At 40.4% G+C, this 22,278-nt stretch overlaps 1 protein-coding gene across 4 annotated transcripts in view; it reads right to left on the bottom strand.

Annotated features, from left to right (window-relative positions):
- The window catches only part of OS9 (OS9 endoplasmic reticulum lectin), a 30,788-nt gene extending 26,986 nt beyond the window's left edge, over nucleotides 1-3,802 (bottom strand). For 3 of the 4 annotated variants that reach the window (XM_042992629.1, XM_042992630.1, XM_042992632.1), the window contains exons 1-5: nucleotides 3,606-3,801; nucleotides 3,020-3,196; nucleotides 2,091-2,154; nucleotides 1,884-1,960; nucleotides 1,599-1,697 (exon numbers count right to left, since the gene is read on the bottom strand). In XM_042992629.1, coding sequence (XP_042848563.1) covers nucleotides 1,599-1,697; nucleotides 1,884-1,960; nucleotides 2,091-2,154; nucleotides 3,020-3,196; nucleotides 3,606-3,767 — 579 coding nt within the window. In that variant the 5' untranslated portion in view covers nucleotides 3,768-3,801. Of the gene's footprint in view, nucleotides 1-1,598; nucleotides 1,698-1,883; nucleotides 1,961-2,090; nucleotides 2,155-3,019; nucleotides 3,197-3,605 lie in introns of all 4 variants that reach the window. The other variant, XM_042992631.1, reaches the window with a different exon arrangement.
- Nucleotides 3,803-22,278: the final 18,476 nt, after the last annotated feature.

The raw sequence follows: 22,278 nt of genomic DNA, 5'->3' as shown, positions 1-22,278 counted from the left end.
GTGGCAGAAGGCTGCATGTGTTCTGTGTGCCAACATCAGGGCTAACTTGTGGAGGTGTCACAGGGATATATAACTTGAATGACAGGGTGGAGCCTACCACTCAAAGATCTGGAGGAAGACAGCTTTCAGCAGAGGCAACAATGAAACCCACTGATTCAAAGAACAGAAAGAAGGCCAGTGGGGCAGATACACAACGAGTATTTATATCTCCGGCCCAGACCTCATCCCTGAACTCCAGAATCACAGAACCAACTACCAACTGGACATCGCCACTGGATGTCTAGAGTCATTGTGACCTCCATCAACCTGGGTTCCCCTCCAAACCCAACCCTTCCCATTCTAGTAAATGACAGTTGCATTGTTGCATTTGCTCAAGCCAAAAACCCCAGAGTCATACTTGACTCCACCCCATGCCCAATCCATCAATAAATCTTCTTGGGTCCACCTTCAAAATATGTCCCGAACCCGAGGGCTTCCCATCACCTCCCAGGCACCTCAGTCTGTGCTGAAGTATTTGGATCTTAGCCTTTGTGCAAGGCAGAATCACAGAAGGTTTTCCAGGACGGGACAGAGAAGTGACACTTGCCGTAGGGGTGTGTTGGAGTCAGCTCACACCAGTTCACAAGAGCAAACTGGAAAATTTTCAGGAATGTCGCAGATGGTTGACATCACAGTGACAGCATGAATTTGGCCACGGTAAGACTACTTATACCACAGATACTGGTAAACATTATAGATCAAGGCTCCCCACTCCATGCTCCCCACTCTCTCCTAGCCATCAGAATGCTCAACATTTACCAGCATACAACTGCATGTGCAAGTCTGTATTACAGAAAGACCCTTCTTGTGTCATCGGGTGTGTGATTCTTATCTCTATAGGTGTTTACATTTGCGAATACACGTTAGCACCCGAAGAACCTTTCCCACCGTATATCTGCCTGCTTGCCTGAACTCAGTTAGGGAGCACTAGATCGGGAGCATCTGGTAAGAGGCTGTTGGCAATGATGCAGGTGAGAGATGAAGGCACCAAGCATAGGAAAGAAGCCAGTGGTCAGAGAAATCTAGAAATAGGACGAATAGGCTTTGTCATTTACTCTGAGAGAACTAGATTCCTTTCCTTCACACCACTCCTCAGTGTGTAGTCACAGACCCATTTCTGTGATTCTTCTTTAACATGTCTTCCTGTCTAGACTGTACATCCCCTGAGGACAGGGGCTGTGTGTCTGCCCAGCACTGTAGCCCCAGAGCAGGGCCCAATGCTTACACCTGCACAGCCTTACTGACGAGTCATTAAATGAAGAACGGAAGACAAAGTAAAGGAGAAGGAAGAGTCAGTAATAACGCTCAGAAGAAGAAACATGGGAAAAAGAGTAAGTGTGGCTAGTGGTTCAGAGGAAAGGGTTTGGGAAATGTTGACTTCAAGTGCCCGGGACTATCCAGGCAGTGGCATCCAGCTACCAGCTGGAAATATGAGTCTTAAACTTAAGAGTCTTGGGTCTGAAAGAGAACTTCCTGAGTATAACATGCAACCCTTCCCTCTTCCCTTAGAGTCTGAATTGTCACTGAAGGAGTGTCAACTTCCCTCTCTTAAGACTCACCCGAACCTCGGCCTCCCGTGGCCTCCCATTAAGGTCGCACTTGGACCCGTTGCCATAGGTCTGGCTGTGGTAGCGTTTCAGACGATGCTGCTTGGAGGCCTGGGGAGGACATCAAGAGGGAGGGCGGGGGCAGAAGAAAGACCGCAAAGAGAAAAAATGGCACTTTGTCCTAATGGCCACCGAGCCCCAAGCAACATGTCAGCTAATCCTGACCCTCCCCTTCTCGTTAGGGCTCTGAGTCTACAGCCAGGACCCCTTTCTCTCCCAACCCCAAACTCCTGCCACCTTGGCTGTCTCATCATCCCAGTCGAAGGCCGATTGGTAGTAGCCGAGATAGAGGACTTCACCTTTGATCTCTGAATCTACAAGAGAAACCACAGTGAAGCACCGTTACTCCCTTCTAAGAGGACTAAGAGGGAAGGGGACTGGGGAGGCAGGTCACCTTCCATGAAGTGTTGCTGAGGGCTTAGGGAAAATGCAGGCATGAGTCACCTTCCATGTGGTACTGCTGGATGTGGCGTCCGTAACAGAATTCATATGTCCACCAGTCCTTGGTCTGACAATTAAAAAAAAAAAAGAACAATCAAGGGGATAGCGTGCAGATGTCTCTGCTTGGAACCTGAATCTCTCCTAGCTCCAAGACACATAACCTCTCATCTACTTCTCATCCCCTCTGCTTCCATACTCAATTCTCCAGATTCTCAGTGACGAGGAAGGGCTGCTTTCCTTCTGTGCCTGGGAGAAATGCCTCTAAAGTATGTTTTTCACCTGTGCTCTTTCCACGCCTCCCTTTTTAAAGATTTTTTAAAAAATCCTTCTTCGCCTTTTATAAAGATAAGGAATCATGGTATCCTTGAAGCACTCGGACTAGGAAAATTTGAATATTCAAATATTAATTGAACTTCTACAACATTCCTTGTGCTGTTCTAGCCACCGGGGATACAACTGTGAACAAGATAAATTCTCTGACCTCATGGACTCATATTCCAGTGCTGGGACTCAGACTAAAAAAAATAAATAAATAAGCTGATGATTCAGTTAATAAGATGATTTCAGATCATGAAAAATGCCATGATGAAAATAAAATAGGACACCGGCAGAAAGTGACGGGGGCAGGGGGTGACTTTACCAGGAAGGCTTCTCTAGGAGAATGTCCCTCCTACCCTACAGTGACCCTCTTTAGGCACCTCAATCTTGGCTTAACCATCACTCTGAGGTCTTCTGTCCTAACCCTCCTCTACACTCAGCAAAGTGTCATCAGTGGTTGCAGAATTCTTTGCTTCTGTACAATATGTCTACTTGTCCAATGGCCTTTTTAACCCCCATAGGTCCTCTCGTCCCTCCCCATTCATGGGCACTCCAGTTCCCAGATAGATAGCTAGTTCCCAAGCCCTCATTCCATTCTTCCCAGCCCCTTTCACCTTCAGCAAGCAAGGAGCATCTTTCATTGGGCTCAACAGCTCAGGGATCCCAGGCCCTCGGTAAGCAGGTGCCTCCTCCTCCCTTTCACGCTGGAAGTGAATAGCTCCAGCTGGCAGGCGACATTCATAGCGCTGTTTGTACTTAGAGGAGACAATCACCACGTCCGAAGCTTGGCTCTGGGAAAGAAGGAGGTTCGGGGGGCGGGGAGGCAAAGAGAGGCTGGGATCAGAGAGAACAACGAGATCCCTCTTCGGATCCTGGGGAAGAGCCCAGTCAAGTCAGAATGAGCCACAAGTCTTCCAGCTGTGTTTGGCGGGTGAGGGGAACGAGCGCTCGCACTTCTCTACCGGGAGGAGTCTGGGTGCTTCTATCTGGAACCGAAGCTGACAGCGGGAAGCCCCACCCCTCCCAGTCCCTAGCCCCAGGGGAATGGGTCTCCGTCTACGGTCCTTAGGAGTCATCGTAAAACCCCTACCTACTCCTCCCGATTCTTCTTAGGCGCGCTATGCAGACTCCACAGCGGCCCTTCTTCCTCTTTCCCCCCTTCCCCTTGCCCCAGATCCTCGCCCTTCCACGCCTCCACACCTGCCCTCCCATGACAGGCAACGGCAGGATCTCGATCCCATAACGCATCTCACTCAGTTCCTCTAGATTCAGGCTTCCGACACCGCCGGCCAGAGTTGCGGGTAACAGGAGCCCCAGAAGTAGCAGCCCCAACAGGCTGGACAGCAGCGTATCCGCCGCCATCTTTCGTTCACCTTCTTACTCAGGGCAGCTCCTTCCGCCCTAAACCTGGCAGCGGCCTCACCCCGCCCACGAACGCAGAAAGGTCTCATTGGTTGAATGTTCTGTCCCTCTTACCTACCCAATTCCCATTTGTAAACGTGACTCCAAAACCCTCCGGGAGGTGGATCACGATGATAAGCAAAACCACTCACTGCTCCTGATTGGTCAGAGATGCCAACCAATCATCGAGGAGCTCAGACCTCCTCCCACCCCCACCCCCTCCACCTCACCCCCAGTTCCAGAGAGATGAGGTCTAACGCCTGGGCCCTTTGAAGTAATCTTTCTGTCTTCTTCCAGGTGTCATGCGCATCTCTTTTTCTTTCTTTTTTTTTTTAAGTGGTTTCTTGCATTGTAGACTCCTCCCGCCAGGTGGAGGATTGAGACCGGTGGGTGGTGCATGCAATACGCCTGAAAGTTACTTAATAGTTGTTGCAAAATAATTATTATTTGGCACGAAAACAGACGTTAAGATCAATGGAACATAATAGAGAACGCAGAAATGGACCCAACAAACGTATGGCCAACTAATCTTTGATAATGCAAGAAAGAGTAGCCAATGGAATATAGACAATCTCTCCAGCAAATGGTGCTGGGAAAACTGGACAGCGACGTGCAGAAGAATGAACTTGGACCACTTTCTTACACCATACACAAAAATCAACTCAAAATGGATGAAAGACCTAAATGTAAGACAGGAAGCTATCAAAATCTTAGAGGAGAAAGCAGGCAAAAACCTATTTGGCCTCAGCCACAGCAACTTCTTAGTCAACATGTCTCCGGAGGCAAGGGAAACAAAAGCAAAAATGAACTATTGGAACCTCATCAAAACAAAAAGCTTCTGCACAGCGAAAGAAACAATCAGCAAAACTAAAAAGCAACCAATGAAATGGGAGAAGATGTTTGCACATGACATATCAGATAAAGGGTTACTATCCAAAATCTATAAAGAATTTATCAAATGCAACACCCCAAAAACTAACTGAGGAAAGGGGCAAAAGACATGAATAGATGGTGAACAGACACATGAAAAAATGCTCAACATCACTCATCATTAGGGAAAAGCCATATTGAGATAATACCTCACACTTGAAGAATGGCTAACGTTAACAACTCAGGCAACAACAGATATTGGCAAGGATGTGGAGAAAGAGTATCTCTTTTGCACTGGTGGTGGGAATGCCAACTCATGCAGCCACTCTGGAAAACAGTATGGAGGTTCCTCAAAAAATTAAAAATAGAACTACCCTACGACCCAGCAATTGCACTACTAGGTGTTTATCCAAGGGATACAGGTGTGCTATTTCAAATGGGCACATGCACCCCAATATTTATAGCAGCGCTATCGACAATAGCCAAAGTATGGAAAGAGCCCAAATGTCCATCAATGGATGAATGGATAAAGAAGATCTGGTACGTATATGTTTATATATATTATATATATAATGGAGTATTACTTGGCAATCAAAAAGAATGAAATCTTACCATTTGCAACTATGGAGATGGAACTAGAGGATATCATGCTAAGCAAAATTAGTCAGTCAGAGAAAAACAAATACCGTATGACTTCACTCATGTGAGGAATTTAAGGTACAAAACAGATGAACATAAGGGAAGGGAAGCAAAAAGAATATAAAAACAAGGAGGGGGACAAAACATAAGAGACTCTTAAATATAGAGAACAAACAGAAGGTTGCTGGAGGGATTGTGTGTGTGGGGGGATGGGCTAAATGGGCAAGGGGCATTAAGGAATCTACTCCTGAAATCATTGTTGCACTATATGCTAACTAACTTGGATGTAAATTAAACAATAAATAAATTTAAAAAACACAATTATTATATAAAAACATTCCTCTTTTCATGTATACATAAAACTTCAGGGCAATCTTGTAATCTGTGTCAAAACCTTTCTACATGATCCTACAGTTGTCCTCCAATAAAATTAGCCTAAAAAATTGTGAAGGCCTCTGGTTAAAGAATGGGGGTTGAGGGGCGCCTGGGGGGCTCAGTCCTTAAGCATCCGACTCAGGTCATAATCTCATGGTTGGTGAGTTCCAGCCCCAAATCTGGCTCTGTGCTGACAGTGCTGAGCCTGCTTGGTATTCCCTCTCTCATTCTTTCTCTCTCTCCCTCCTGCTTTCTCTCTCTTTCTCAAAAATAAATAAATAAGCTTAAAAAAAAAAGACTTGGGTATGAGAAAGGGAAAGGAGACAACGGCAGCAACATTTCAGAAGGTAGAAAATAAGTGGAGGAATGGTAACTGGCTTAGCAACCTGAGAAATTGATTTCTAAACAAAGTTAAACAAAACTCCTGTGGGGAGTCTGACCAGTCCAAAAGAGAAATCCCAAAGATACTCTCATCAAGATTCTCTTAACGCAATAGACGAAAGAATTCTACCGTTAAGCCTTTGGCCTACACGTCCTAACTTTCCCACAGTCTTTCCAATCAGCTTTTTAATATCTTCACTGTAAACTATAAGCAGGCAGCCAAACACCATTAGACATTTAAGGAAATCCTGTAACATGCAGGAAAGAAACCAAAATAAGAAGAAAAGAAAACAATTTAGAAGAAACAAATTGCAAGGGACAAAAAAATTTTAAATCAAAATTCCATCCTTAATATTCTCAGAGAGATACTATATTGCATCCATAAAATAACAACAGGAAGCTATTTAGAAAGTAACTACTAATAAGATAATCAAAAAGAGCTCTTGGAGATCAAAACCATGATAGCAAAAATAAAAATTCAGTAGAAAGACTGGAGGATAAAATTGAAAATCAAATTTGCTCTACTTTTTTTAATTTTCTTTTTTTTTATTTTTTAAAATTTGCATCCAAATTAGTTAGTATATAGTGCAACAATGATTTCAGGAGTAGATTCCTTAATGCCTCTTACCCATTTAGCCCATCCCCCCTCCCACAACCCCTCCAGTAGCCCTCTGTTTGTTCTCCATATTTAAGAGTCTCTTCTGTTTTGTCCCCCTCCTTGTTTTTATATTATTTTTGTTTCCCTTCCCTTATGTTCATCTGTTTTGTCTCTTAAAGTCCTCATATGAGTGAAGTCATATGATTTTTGTCTTTCTGACTGACTAATTTCACTTAGCATAATACCCTCCAGTTCCATCCATGTGTTGCAAATGACAAGATTTCATTCTTTTTGATTGCCGAGTAATACTCCATTGTATATATATACCACATTTTCTTTATCCATTCATCCATCAATGGACATTTGGGCTCTTTCCATACTTTGGCTATTGTTGATAGTGCTGCTATAAACATGGGGGTGCATGCGTCCCTTCGAAACAGCACACCTATAACCCATGGATAAATGCCTAGTAGTGCAATTGCTGAGTCGTAGGGTAGTTCTATTTTTAGTTTTTTGAGGAACCTCCATGCTGTTTTCCAGAGTGACTGCACCAACTTGCCTTCCCATCAAATTTGCTCTACTTAAGGAGAATAATCCTTAATAAAAATTAGAAGACCAGTCCAGAAGGTTGAATATCTGAATCATGAGAGTTCTGTTAATTTAATTTTTTAATGTTTATTTATTTTGAGAGAGAGAGAGAGAGAGAGAGAGAGAGTGAGAGCAGGGGAGGGGCAGAGAGAGAGAGGGAGACATGGAATCTGCAGCAGGCTCCACGCTCCGTACTGTCAGCACAGAGCCCGATGTGGGGCTCGAAGCCACAAACTGTGAGATAATGACCTGAGCCAAAGTGGGACGCTTAACCAACTGAGGCACCCAGGCGCCCCAAGAATCATGACAGTTGTAGAAAGAGAACAAAGAATCAGAAAGCAAGAAACAATTAAAGCAATTATTCAAAAGTATTCCCCTGAAATGAACAACTGAGTCTAAATTGTAAGGGCACACTGCCCAGCAAGATAAGCCAGGCCCACACCAAGACATACCAATATAGAATTTCAGAACATTGGACACGGAGAAATAATCCTAAAAGCTTCCAGAGAGAAAGAGCAAGTTGTATACAAGGATCAAAAATCAGAACAGCATTAGGCGTACCAACTCATCCATACCGTATGGTAGAAGACAATGAAAAAAATGCCCTAAAGACTTCAGAGATTGTAATCATCTGACACAGATTATAAAATAATTATGTTGACTATACTTAAAGAAATAAAAGAGAAAATTGAAAATACATCAGAAAACAGGAAACTATAAAAATGATATAACATATTTAAATAGAGTTTCTTTTTCTATTTTTTAATGTGTTTTATTTATTTTTGAGTGAGAGAGCATTGTGGTAGTCTGGAAGAAATTGTGGGGGCACACATGGAACCTATATTTTATAATAGTTGAAGCAAGATGATAAATACCTGGAGATTCATTATAGTTTACTTTTGATTGAATTTAAAATTTTTCATTTAAATTTTCTTTTAGAACACTTAAAAAGCAGTTTAGATTTGGCTGAAGATAGAATTAATGAACTAGAAAATACATTGTAACAATTTATCCAGAATGAAATACAGAGGAACAAGGAAAGGAATATGAAAGAGAAAATAAGACATACAGAGAGTAAAGTGAGATACATAACGAATCGGAGTTGGAGACGGAGTAAAAGAGGGGTGCCTGGGTGGCTTAGTTGGTTGAGCATCCCACTCTTGATTTCGACTCAGGTCATGACCCCAGGGTTGTGGGATATAGATAGATAGATAGATAGATAGATAGACAGACAGACATAGACAGATACATAGATAAAAGTTTAAAAAGGAGTAAAAGAGAATGAAATGAAGATAAAGATCAAGTGTTTTCAAGAACTAATGAAAGATACAAAGCTACAGATTCAAGATGCCAAATGAATTTCAAGCAGAATAAATGAAAACCAGTCTACACACAGACATATCACAGTGAAATTGAGTAACACTAAAGAAAAACAGCAGATCTAGAACAATTTAATTTTAATCATTGACCTCCCAATGTGTACGTTATTATTTTGGTGTGTTTTTGTTTTTTGTTTTTTTTAAATGTTTGTTTATTTTGAGAGAGAGAGAGTATGTGTGAGCAGGGGAGAGGTAGAGAGAGAGGAAGAGATAATCCCAAGCAGGCTCCATGCTGTCAGCACAGAGCCCGATGCAAGACTCGAACTCACCAACCGTGAGTTCATGACCTGAGCCGAAATCAAGAGTCGGATGCTTAACTGACTGAGCTACCTAGGTGCCCCTCATTCTATATTAATAGTTATTAAACTCCCAGAAGACATTAGTATGTTTTTTACTGCCAATGATCATGCGAGATTTAAAAAAAAAAAATTTAATGTTTATTTGGTTTTTTTTTTTAATTTTTTTTAACGTTTATTTATTTTTGAGACAGAGAGAGACAGAGCATGAACGGGGGAGGGTCAGAGAGAGAGGGAGACACAGAATCCGAAACAGGCTCCAGGCTCTGAGCAGTCAGCACAGAGCCCGACGCGGGGCACGAACTCACGAGCTGTGAGATCATGACCTGAGCCGAAGTCAGACGGTCAACCGACTGAGCCACCCAGGCGCCCCAATGTTTATTTGGTTTTTAAGAGAGAGAGAGAGCATGACCGGGGAGGGGCAGAGAGAGAGAGGGAGATACAGAGCTGGATGCTGTCAGCACAAAGCCCGACTCGGGGCTTGAACTCACGAACTGTGAGATCATGACCTGAGCCAAAGTCAGACACTCAACCCACTAAGCCACCCAGGCGACCCAATCATGCAAGATTTTTACCTATTCTCCATTTCATTCCTTCTTACATCTCAGACCTTCCATCTAGAATTCTTGTCCTTTTGCCTGAAGTACATCTTTTAGGATTTTCCTTAATGACATCCTGCTGATTGCAAACCTCCTGGGTTTTTGTTTGTTTGTTTGTTTGTTTTGAAAATATTTATATTTTGCCCTTATTATTGAAATAAATTTTCACTAGCCGTAACATTCCCAGTGGAAGTTATTTTCTTTCATCTGAAGATAACATCTATAGGGTGTTCTGGCTTTTATTGCCATTGAGAAGTCAGTTTTCAGTCTAACTGCTGCTCCTTTGAAGATAATCTGTCTCCCTGACTGCTTTTCATCTAATTTTATTTTTACTGTGGTAAAATTTACACGCACAGGCCTTATATGTTGTAGGTCAATGAGTTTTGAAAATGCATACGCCAGGTAACCCACACTCTGGACGCTTTTAAAGAGAATGTGCTGATTATCAAACTATGTCTTCCAAGCTTCACATCAACCCTTCTACACTTGACCTTAGCCAAAAGGCCGAGAAGCGATACACCAACCCTTCTATATATCACAGTGATACTGGAGCTGAAATTCTGAAGAACATTTTATTTTTTTAAAATAGACTTTATTTTTCAGAGCAGTTTTAGGTTCACCAAAAAATTGAGCATGAAGTACAGAGAGTTCCCGTATAACACCTGTTCTCACACATGAACAGCCTCTCCTACTATCAACATTCCACACTGACTGGTACACTTGTTATAATCAATGAACCTATTCTGACACATCGTTATCAAAGTTCACAGAACTTCATTTAATGAATTCTAGCTTATAATTATTTCTTTCATTGGTGGTGTTGTATCTAAAAAGTTACATTAGTATTCACTCTTTGTGTTGTGAATTCTGAGTTTTGACAAATGTATAATGACACAAATTTGCCATTAATAGTCTTACGCAGAATAGATTCACTGCCACGAAAATCCTCTGTGATCACTTTATTCATCCCTTCTTCCTTCTTAACTCCTGGTAAATACTGATCTTTTTATTGTTTCCACAGTATGCCTTTTCCACAGTGTCGTATGGTTGGAATCATACAGTGTGTAGCCTTTTCAGATCAGTCATATACACTTACGCTTTCTCCAGGTCTTCTCATGACTTGATAGTTCCTTTCTTCTTACTCCTCAATAATCTTCCATGCCTGGATGTACCACGGTTTATTTATCTGTTCGCCTACTGAAGGACACCTTGGTGACTTCCAGGTTCTGGCAGTTATGAACAAAGTTGCTATAAACATCTGTGTGCTGGTTTTGTGCACACAAAGATTTTCAATTTATTTGAATAAATAGCAAGGAGGGCAAATGCTGGATTGTATGGTAAGAAGATGTTTAACTTTGTAAGGATCCGCCAAACTGTCTTCCAAAGTGGCTATACAACTTTGCACCCCAACCAGCAATGGATGAGAATGCTCGTTGCTCCACTCTGGCATATGGAGTTGATAGTGCTCTGGATTTGGGCTATTGTAATAGGTTTGTAGTGATATCTGACTGCTGTTTTAATTTGCAATTCTGTAATAACCTCTGACGTGGAGTATTTTTTCATATGCTTATTTGCCATCCATGTATCTTCTTTGGTGAGTGTCTGATCATGTCCTTTTCCCAATTTTTAATCGGGTTGTTTGTTTCTTATGGTTGAATTTAAGGGTTCTTTGTATATTTTGGATAACCTCCCTTTATCAGATAGGTCTTCTGCAAATTTTTCTCCCAGTCTATGGCTGACCTCTTATTCTCTTGACATTGTCTTTCAAAGAGCATAATTTTTTATTAAAAATTTTTTAATGTTTATTAATTTTTGAAAGAGGGGAGAGTGCAAGCTGGGGAGGGGCAGAGAGAGACAGAGGATCTGAAGCAGACTCTTCACTGACAGCAGAGAGCCTGATGTGTGGCTCGAACTTGTGAACCATGAGATCATGACCTGGGCCACCCAGGCACCCCAAAGAGCATAAGTTTGTAATTTTAATGAAGTCTAGCTTATAATTATTTCTTTCATTGATGGTATTGTATCTAAAAAGTTATTGCTATACCCAAGGTCACCTGGATTTTCTCCTATGTTATTTTTTAGTAGTCTATCGTTTTACACTTTACATCTAGGTTTGTGATCCATTTTGAGTTAAAATTTATGAAGGACAGAAGATCTATGTCCAGGTTCTTTTTTTTTTTTTTTTTTTTTTTTTTTTTTTTTTTTTTGCATATGGATGTCCAGTTGTTTCGGTACCATTTGTTGAAAAGACTACATTTTCTCCATTGTATTACCTTTGCTCCTTGTCAAAGATCAGTTTAGCATATTTATTTAGGTCTATTTCTGGGCTTTCTATTTTGTTCCATTGACCTATTTATTTATTCTTTCTCCAATACAACCATTTTTTTTAATGTTTATTTTGGAGAGAGACAGAGTGTGTGAGTGGGGGAGGGGCAGAGAAAGAGGGAGACACAGAATCCAAAACAGGCTCCAGGCTCTAGCTGTCAGCAGAGCCCAATGTGGGGCTCAGACTCACGAGCCATGAGATGATGACCTGAGCCAAAGTTGGACACTTAATGGACTGAGCCACCCAGGTGCCCCTATAACTGTGTTTTGATTACTGTCATTTTACAGAAAATCATGAAGTCAAGTAGTGTTAATCCTCTATGTTCTTCTACTCCAATATTGTGCTAGCTGTTCTGGTCTTTTGCTTCTCCATGTAAATTTTAGTATCAGTTTGTCAATATCCACAAAATAATAATTGCTCATATTTGGAGTGGGATTGTATTGGATCTATAGATCACATTAGGAAGAACTGACATCTTGACAGTATCGAGCTTTCTTGTCCATGAACATGGACTATCTCTCCATTTATCTCCTTTTCAATGATTTCTTTCATCAGAGTTTTATAATTTTCCTCTTTAGGATATTATACACATTTTGTTCCATTTATACCTAAGTATTTCACTTTGGGGACTGGTAATATAATGGCACTGTGTTTTTAATTTTAAATATCACTTGTTCATTGCCTGGTGTGAAGGCAAGCAGTTGACTTTCTTCTTTTTTTTATTGTGTTAAAATACACATAACACGAAATTTACCATCTTAACCATTTGATGGCATTAAATACATTCACATTGTTGTGCAGCCATCCCCACCTTCCATCGCATAAACCCTTCTCATCTTATAAAACTGAAACTCTAGGGGTGCCTGGGTGGCTCAGTTGGTTAAGCATCCGACTTCGGCTCAAGCCATGATCTTGCAGTTCATGAGTTCAAGCTCCATGTTGGGTTCTGTGCTAACAGCTCAGAGCCTGGAGCCTGCTTCAGATTCTGTGTCTCCCTCTCTGCTCCTCCCCTGCTTGTGCTCTGTCTCTCTCAAAAATAAATAAACATTAAAAAAAACCTGAAACTCTATACAGGTTTCCCTGCTATCTGAAAGTAGAGTGTTCCTATAAACTTTTCATAAGCCAAAGCAGTGTAAAGTGAAGAAGCAATTACCATTAATTTATATGGAAAACTTTCTGAATGTTCCCAGCCCCCTAAAATGACCAACCAAATCATACCAAATAACACATACAACCTAAAATAACACAAAAATATAGCAAAAGCACGAATGGTATGATAAATACACAGCCTGTATAAAGTAGAAATAATGTATGTACAGTGTAGGTTCACTTATGAGAATTAGGAAGATGGCAAGCACAATGGAAACTGAGAAGGGGTGATCATGGCTAAGTCATTCATTGGAGGTTAGGGTGGCAGAAGGTACAGGAGCCTAGGGTGTAGGAGAGAGAGAAAGAGATTCATCTATGAATATCTCATCATTGTCTGAATCCATCGGGGCAGGCACGTTATTAACGTCTACACCTTCTATGTCTATCTGCCTCAATGTCAAAGGTCAAGGTTTGTCACCTGCTGTGATAGATGTGGCTGATAATGGAAGGTTTGAAATATGACTGTATGCTTAACCACTTAGCCTCACACATTTTTGTATCATATATTTATTTGTAGGCACTCAACCTGCCATAAACCTACAAACCTGCCGTAAACCTACATGTCCTTTCAAAATTAAAGACATGTTTTGCTGCAATTATTGCAGCGCTGTCAATCATAGTGCAAATCTCACGGAAGCACTTCACTTTCTGTTCCTGGATGACTTCACTTCCTGTTCCTGGATGACTTCATTTCCAGGCCATTTGCTATTGTATTCAGTTTGGATTGATATCCTTTCCTCTTGCAATTGCATCAGCTTTTCACCTGTCAGCTCTTGGTCATGGGATGCCAAAAACTCTTCAACATCACCTTCATTAACTTTCTTTCACAAACTCCGCCTCCTTAGCCAAAGTCACTCTTGCCATATTTATTGTTGGGTTGAAGCCTTTGAAATCATTTACTGCTTTGGTGCACAGTTTCCTCCAAATGCCATTTCTCATTGAGACTATTGGCCTATCCAGAGCATCTCCGAGGTTGGAAATTGCCAACTTTACACTGTAGTCTCCAGATCTCTCATAAAGATGCTTCGGAGTTGCCTTCTCTGTCAATGGCATTTACAGTAAAATGCATCACCCTTTGCATTATATTATAGTAAGTCTTAATTGTGGTGTCAGGGCTTGGTCACACAGTTGCAGCAGTGATGTCATATTCAGTGATAAGAACACAAATGCTACCACCATACTCAGGAATGCCAGGTGGATGAGCAGCACAACTACCAACAATCAGAAGACACCAGTTATCAAGGCTGTTTTTTCTACAGTATATTTCAACAAAAGGACTAATGTATCCACTCATATACTCAGAAAAAACATCACTTGTTTTTTACAACTGTTTCGATGTGAAGGAAACACAACAGAAAGTGTCAGTGCCTTTTAGTGCCCTAGGATTTTCTGAACGGTACACTAGTAGAAGCCTAAGGACAGCATCATAAGTGTTATTAATTATAGGCATTTAGGGCAAACCTGTTCTTTGATGTCTGTGTCCCTTAGCCTGCTTTTCTTCTATTGAAGTAAATGTCTTGGGGTGCCTGGGTGGCTCAGTCGGTTGGGCACCCAACCTCAGCTCGGGCCATGATCTCGCATTTCGTGAGTTCAAATCCTGAGTCGGGTTCTGTGCTGACAGCTCGGAGTCTGGAGTCTGCTTCAGATTCTGTGTCTCCGTCTCTCTCTCTGCCCCTCCCCCACTCCCCAAAATAAATATTAAAAAAAAGTCTTACTCAGCAAATTTTTCCTATACATTGCATTTGTCCCAGTTAAACACTTGCTTATACAAATAACCGCCTTCTGTAATTATTTTCTTCAGTTCTTCTGGGAACTTTTCGGTGGCTTCAGTATCAGCTAAAGCACCCTCTTCAGTAACCTTTAAGCTACGAAGTTGCCCTTGCCTCAAAAACCAATCAAATCAACTATCATGACCTTTAAATTCCACTTTCAGAGCACTTTCATCACCATCATCAGTGCTTTCTGTTTCAGCTTATTAAAAAGACTGACTTATTTCCCCTTAAGTACAAGATAACCGAACACCACACTTTGTACACTCATCCATCCACTTAAGCAATAGATTTCATTTTATCCATTACTGGATGCCAACTAAAAGAGACCTTTGCTACTAACAAAATCAATAGTAACTTTGGCACCTTTCAAGATTCTTTCTCTCTGTGTGTACGTAGTATGAATGGTGGAAACAAATGAGTTCAATACATGCACAATACATTGTTAACACAATAAAAACTCTTTTTTTTAAGTTTATTTATTTTGAGAGAAAGAGAGAGCACAAACAGGGGAGGGGCAGAGAGAGGGAGAGACAGAATCCCAAGTAGGCTCTTTGCTGTCAGTGCAGAGGCCCGACATGGTGCTCATTCCCACAAACTGAGATCATGACCTGAGCTGAAATCAAGAGTCGAATGTTTAACCAACTGAGCCACCCAGGCGCCCCTCAGAACTCTTCTTTAAAATATTTTTAGGGGCACCTGGGTGACTCAGTCAGTTAAACCTCTGACTTCAGCTCAGGTCATGATCTCGTGATTCATGAGTTCAAGTGCCGAGTCAGGCTCTGTGCTGACAGCTCAGAGCCTGGAGCCTGCTTTGGATTCTGTGTCTCCCTCTCTCTGACTCTCCCACACCCACGTTCTGTCTCTCTCAACAATAAATAAGCATTAAAAAAATTTAATATTTTTGAAGTTTATCGATTTATTTTGAGAGAGGGAGAGAGAGCACACAAGCAAGGGAGAGGCAGAGAGAGAGGAAGAGAGAGAGAATCCCAAGCAGGCTCTGGGGCTTGTCCCAAGCAGGGACTCAGGGCTTGAACCCACAAGCCATGAGATCATGACCTGAGCTGAAATCAAATCAGTTGAGCCACCCAGGTGCCCCTTAAGATATTATTTTTAAGTAATCTCTACGTCCAATATGGGGCTCAGACTCACAACCCCAAGATCAAGAGTTGTACATTATACTAACTGAGCCAGCCAGGCATCTCCCCACTTTTTTTTAAAAAAGTGATCTTTATTTTATTTATTTATGTATTTATGTATGTATGTATGTATTTTAGGTAGACTCCATGCCCAACATGGGGCTTGAACTCACCATCTTGAGATCAAGAGCTGCATGCTTTATTGCCTGAGTCAGCCAGGCATCCACCCCTCAAAACTCTTAATTACATCCAGTTCTATGCTAAATGTAACACTCTGATGAACTCTCTTGGGCTTTTCTGATACCTTAGGACACATTTTGCTAACAGATGCACAAAATAAATTGAGATGAAGCACAGATGCTCACAGACACAGTTCAAAGCTATGATGGCTTGATGCTGAGATGCCGAGTGTAGTTTCCGGGGAAGAAGCTTGGTGGGGCCACTCTTGCTGCTGGTTTGTGTGCTGCCTCTATAACTCTTTGCTGCAAAATGAACACTGAACACTGTTTTTGCTTTTTGTCATTTAACTTTCAATAAGTGGGGGATACCTGTACCTTTAAGCAATAATTCCCTATTGTCCCCTCCCCCAGCCCCTGGCAACCACTATTAAACTTTCTGTCTTTATGATTTGATTATTCTTAGTACCTCATATAAGTGGACTCATATAGTATTTATCTTTTTGTGACTGGCTTATTTCATTATCATTATGTCCTCAAGTCTCATCCATGTTATAGTATATTGCAAAATTTCCTTCCTTTATAAGGCTAAATAATATTCTATTATATGTATATGCCACACTTTGCTTATCCATTTATCCACCCATGGATACTTGGATTGCTTCCACATTTTAACTATTGTGAATAATGCTGCCATAAACATGAGTGTACAAATATCTCTTTGAGACCCTGTTTTCAATTCTATGGGGTATAAACCCAGAATTAGAATTGATGGGTCTTATGGTGATTCTATTTTTATTTTTTTCTGGAACTGTTTTCCACAGCAGCTGTAGCATTTTACATTCCCACAAATAGTGCACAAGGGTTCCAATTTCTCACCAACACTTAGTGCTTTCTGGGGTTTTTTTAAGGGCTTTTTTTTTTTTAAGTAGGATCCAGGCCTAATGTGGGGCTTGAATTCACAATCCTGAGATCAAGGGTCACATGCTCTACTAACCGTGCCAGCCAGCCGCCCCCCTACCCCTTTTTTTAATAGTAACCAACCTAATGGGTATACAATGGCACTTCAGTTTAGTTTGGATTTGCATTTCCCTAATGATCAGTAATGTTGAGCACCTCTTCATGTGCATATTGCCATTTGTGTATCTTCTTTGGAGAGATGTCTGTTCCAGTCATTTGCCCATTTTTGGATTGGGTTGTTTAATTTTTTGTTGTCAGGTTTTAGGAGTTCTCTATATATTCTGGGTATTAACCCCTATCAGATATATGATTTGCAAATATTTTTTCCCATTCTGTGGGTTGTCTTTTTACTCTGTGAATAGTGTCTTTTGATGTATAATTTTTAAAAAATTTTCATGAAGTTCAATTTGTCTTCTTTTCTTTGTTACTGTGACTTTAGTGTCATATCCAAGAAATAATTGCAAAATCCAATGTTATGAAGATTTCATCCTATGTTTCCTTCTAAAAGTTTTATTGTTTTAGGACTTACATTTAGATCCTTGATTCATTTTGAGTTAATTTTTGTATATGGTGTTAGATTTTGTATGTGGATATCCAGTTTTCCCAGCACCATTTGTTGAAAAGACAACAATTCCTTATTGAATAGTCTTGACATTCTTGTCAAAAATCATATATGACCATATATGCAAGGGCTTGTTTTTGGGCTTTCTATTCTATTGAATTGGTCTATATGCTGGTCTTAATGCTAATACCACACTATTTTGATTACTGTTACTTCATAGTAAGTCTTCAAATCAGACCTCAAGTTTTGGACTTCATTTTCAAGATTTTTTTGGCTGTTGCAGAGAAAGGTGTTCCTTGAGATTCCACATGACTTTTAGGATGAGTTTTTCTATTTCTGCAAAAAAATGTCATTGGTATTTTGATAGGGATTCTATTGACTCTGTAGATCACTTTGGGTAATATTGACATTTGGACAATATTAAGTTTTCAAATCCACGAACATGGGATGTGTTTTCATCTATTTATGTCTCCTTTAGTTTATTTTAGCAATGTTCTGTACATTTCATTGTACAAGTCTTTCACTTCCTTGGTTAAGTTAATTGCCAAGTATTTTATCTTTTATTCATTTTGATGATACTATAAATGAAATTGTTTTTGCAATTTCCCTTTCAGATTGTTCATTGTTCATGTATAGAAATGCAACTGATTTTTGTGTGTTGACCTTGTATCCTACTAAGATGAATTCATTTATTAGATCTAACAGCTTTTTTTTGTAGAGTCTTTAGGATTTTCTTTTGTTGTTGTTGTTTTTGTTGGGTTTTTTGTTTTTGTTTTTGTTTTTTTTTTTTAGTCTTTAGGATTTTCTACATATAAGATCATATCATCTGCAAACAGAGATCTTTTTACTTCTTCCTTTCCAATCTTTATGCCTCTTACTTCTTTTTCTTACCTAATTGCTCTGGCTAATAGTTCCAGCATTGTGTCGAATAGAAGTGATGAAAGCAGGCATCTTTGTCTTCTTCCTGATCTTAAAGGAAAAGTTTTCAGTCTTTCACCATTAGGTATGGTGTGGTTTTCCATATATGATTTATATTATATGGAGGTAGTTGCCCTTCTATTCCTATTTTATTGAGTGTTTTTATCATGAAAGGGTGTTGAATTTTGTCAAATTCTTTTTCTATATCAATTGAGATGATCATGTGTTTTTCTCTTTCCTTTGTTGATGTGGTATATTAATCAATTTTCATATGTTGAATCATCCTTACATTCCTGGAATAAATCCTACTTGGCCATGGTTTATAATATGCTGCTGAATGCTGCTTGCTAGTGTGTTGTTGAGGATTTTTGTTTCAAGTTTATAAGGAATAATTTCCTTTTCTTATAGTGTCTTTGTCTGACTTTTATATCAGGAGTATGATAGTTGAAGTGGAGTGTTGCTGAAACAAAAAACAAAATATATGGCACTGACATAGCAATCTAATGGCAGGCAAGGAGAAAATTATACCAGAGATTCAAAGGATGGCAATCTATTGGTGTTAGTAAACAAGACATTACACGTTGTTCTGTTAAGAAAGCAGCAACAATTCTGGGAATTTCAAATAGAAAGAATTTAATACAGATAATCATTTTTAAAAGCGTCACAAAGAGCAGAGTAGCAAAAAGAGGAAGATAAGATTACTCAATGATTATTAACAAATGCAGGAAGTCACTAACACTAGGCCAGCGGAGCACAAGAGGAAATGGTATCACTCAGAGTCCATCATTGCTTTGCTGCTGTGGCTGCTTCTGTTGAAATTGCGCTGCCTGAACAGGACCCAGGATCCCATTGCTACCCTCTGTCACCAGTGTATCCTCCTCTACCACTGTCAGAACCTAACAAGAAACTAGATGGTCAGGAAGTTTGAGAAATTTAGTTAAAGCATTCCTACTTGACATTAAAGAAGATGTTCTAAAAGGCTAAAGGGGAGCTCAGAGGCCAAAACTATCCAGAATATCATGTTATACAGTGGCAAAATACTTGGTAAAATGTACCTGTAATAATTTGGAGAGCACACTAAATGTTATTAAGCTCTAAGGGAAGGGGTTGGAAAGAATCAAATGGCCAGCATGCCCTGGAAATTTTGGCTATATTACAAGAAAGAGTAGAGCTCAGGAGGGAATTGGCCTTGTATTTGTGCAAGCAAATGTAAAAGGTAATCCTATGTCCAGAAACATCAGGTCTTGAAGTACTGGAAGACTCTATTGCCTCATGACTCAAAATAGTGAGAAATAGAATTGAGAAGGCCCTGACCAAAAAGCCTCACTAATATCTAGCCTTGTGGCATATAACGGATTAAGATTGTGTCTTCTCGGGGCGCCTGGGTGGCTCAGTCGGTTAAGCGGCCGACTTCGGCTCAGGTCATGATCTCGCGGTCCGTGAGTCCGAGCCCCGCGTGGGGCTCTGTGCTGACAGCTCAGCGCCTGGAGCCTGTTTCAGATTCTGTGTCTCCCTCTCTTTGACCCTCCCCCGTTCATGCTCTGTCTCTCTCTGTCTCAAAAATGAAATAAACTTTAAAAAAATAAAATAAAAAAAGAATGTGTCTTCTCTTAAATTAAGAAAAAGCAGTGTAGGAATGGGAAAGCAAAATAAATAAATAAATAAATAAAGCATCCTTAAGAACTATTCTTAAGAAAGAACTCTGAATATGGTTCCTAGAAGTAAAATGGAACTGACTCAAAGTATATAGGCCAGAAGCTAGGCTTTGTTTGTTTGTTTTGTTTTGTATGAGTGCATATGTGTGTACGTGAATGTGTTTTTACAATCTTTTTTAGGCATAATTAACTGACAACAGACTAAACATATTTAATGTTTACCATTTGAGTTTTAGCATATGTATAAAGCCATCACCATAATCAAGGGAATGAACAGATCCATCACTCCCAAAAATTTCCTTTAAATTTTTGAAGCATCGCATTTCAAAGAAACCACAAACTGTCTCTAACAGATGAAATGCAAAATCACCATAAGGCTTCCAAATTTCTGCATATAGGAAGTGGGCTCTAAAATTTGTATAGTATTAGGGTGACTGGGTGGCTCGGTCCATTGAGCTTCTGACTCTTAGTTTTGTCTCAGGTCATGATCTCAAGGTTCATGGGATCAAGCCCTGCGTCAGGCTCTGCACTGACAGTGCAGAGCCTACTTGGGATTCTCTCTTTCCCTCTCTCTCTGCCCCTCCCCCGCTTGTGCACACATACATGCTCTCTCTCTCTCTCTCAAAATAAATAAAATTTAGGGGCCCCTGGGTGGCTCAGTCGGTTAAGTATCTGACTTCAGCTCAGGTCATGATCTCATGGTTTCATGAGTTCAAGCCCCATATTGGGCTCTGTGCTGACAGCTCAGAGCCTGGAGCTGTCTCCCTCTTTCTCTGCCCCTCTCCCACTTGTGCTCTCTCTCTCTCTCTCTCTCAAAAATAAATAAACATTAAAAAATTAAAATAAATAAATAAAATTTTAAAAAATAAAAAATAAAATTTGTACAGTATCAAGGAGGGAAGATTTTCCAAAGTCCACTTGAGTTGTGATCATGGAAAATAAGGAAAAGTCAGCCACCACCCACTCCAAAGGTGGATCCACGGGTCTGGAGAAAATAGACAACAATGTTAATTCAAATAGCAGAACTAGACTCTAATCAGAAAAACTCTTCAGTGAAGAGAAGGAAACTTCACTATGTCTGCCCTTCAGGATATCAGTATCACTAAGAGCCACTGCCTGCAGTTGGTCTCCATTCTTTCTTTTTCTGAGTGCCAGTGTTTATTGAAGCTATTCTGCACCTGCTCTACCATGACTTGTGGCGTGGGGCGGGGGGAGGCAGAGAGGAGCCACATCTGCAACCAAGGGAGAAGACGTCAAATAACTCTGAGATTTTGGTTTGAACTTGATGCAAGGACTAGATGAGAATCTGAGTTTTCTCACTTAGCAGTGAGTGTGTTACACCTGTGTGAGTAAAAATAGAATGAATATCTGGTGACTAAAAAGGTAGACTCCAGTAGAGGCCATATCATGTGTTCAACAAACTCATTTCATTTTCGTTCTGAACATACAGCTGAACTACACTTCCTAGTCTTGGCTGTGATTAGGTGCACAGCAAATCTATGACTGGGTTTTGTCCAACCATGAGTGAAGTGATGTATACCACTTTCAGGCCTGGCCCTATAAATATCCTGTGTAATCTCCAATGTTCTCTCTTGTTGTTTGTGAACTTCATGGTTCAAAATAAAAATCATAATGTAATCAGAAAACATAAATGAACAATAATGAAAGTATTGTTATATCAAAATCTGTGGGATCAATGAAAAGAAAAGAAAAAAATCCAAATCTGATCAAGATCTAACTACCAATTTATAGGAAACACAGAGGGATTGAGGAACACATTAAAAGATACCAGAGCATGCACCTGGGTGGCTCAGTCGGTTAAGCATCCAAATTCGGCTCAGGTCATGATCTTGGGGTTAATGAGATTGAGCCCCTGTTAGGCTCTGTGCTGACAGCTCAGAGCCTGGAACCTGCTTCAGATTCTGTGTCTCCATCTCTCTCTTCCCCTACCCAACTCTTTCTCCCTCAAAAACAAATAAACATTGGAAACTCGAGGTCTTAAAAAAAAAAAAAAAAGACACCGTGAGGATGCAATCAGCAAAGGCAGACTATGGAAAACAATGGGGCAACCATCTAGTTTCTTCAACAAATAA

Source organism: Panthera tigris, chromosome B4 (assembly GCF_018350195.1).
Source record: "Panthera tigris isolate Pti1 chromosome B4, P.tigris_Pti1_mat1.1, whole genome shotgun sequence".
NCBI classification, from domain to species: domain Eukaryota; kingdom Metazoa; phylum Chordata; class Mammalia; order Carnivora; family Felidae; genus Panthera; species Panthera tigris.
This window is presented reverse-complemented; position numbering and strand designations above follow the sequence as displayed.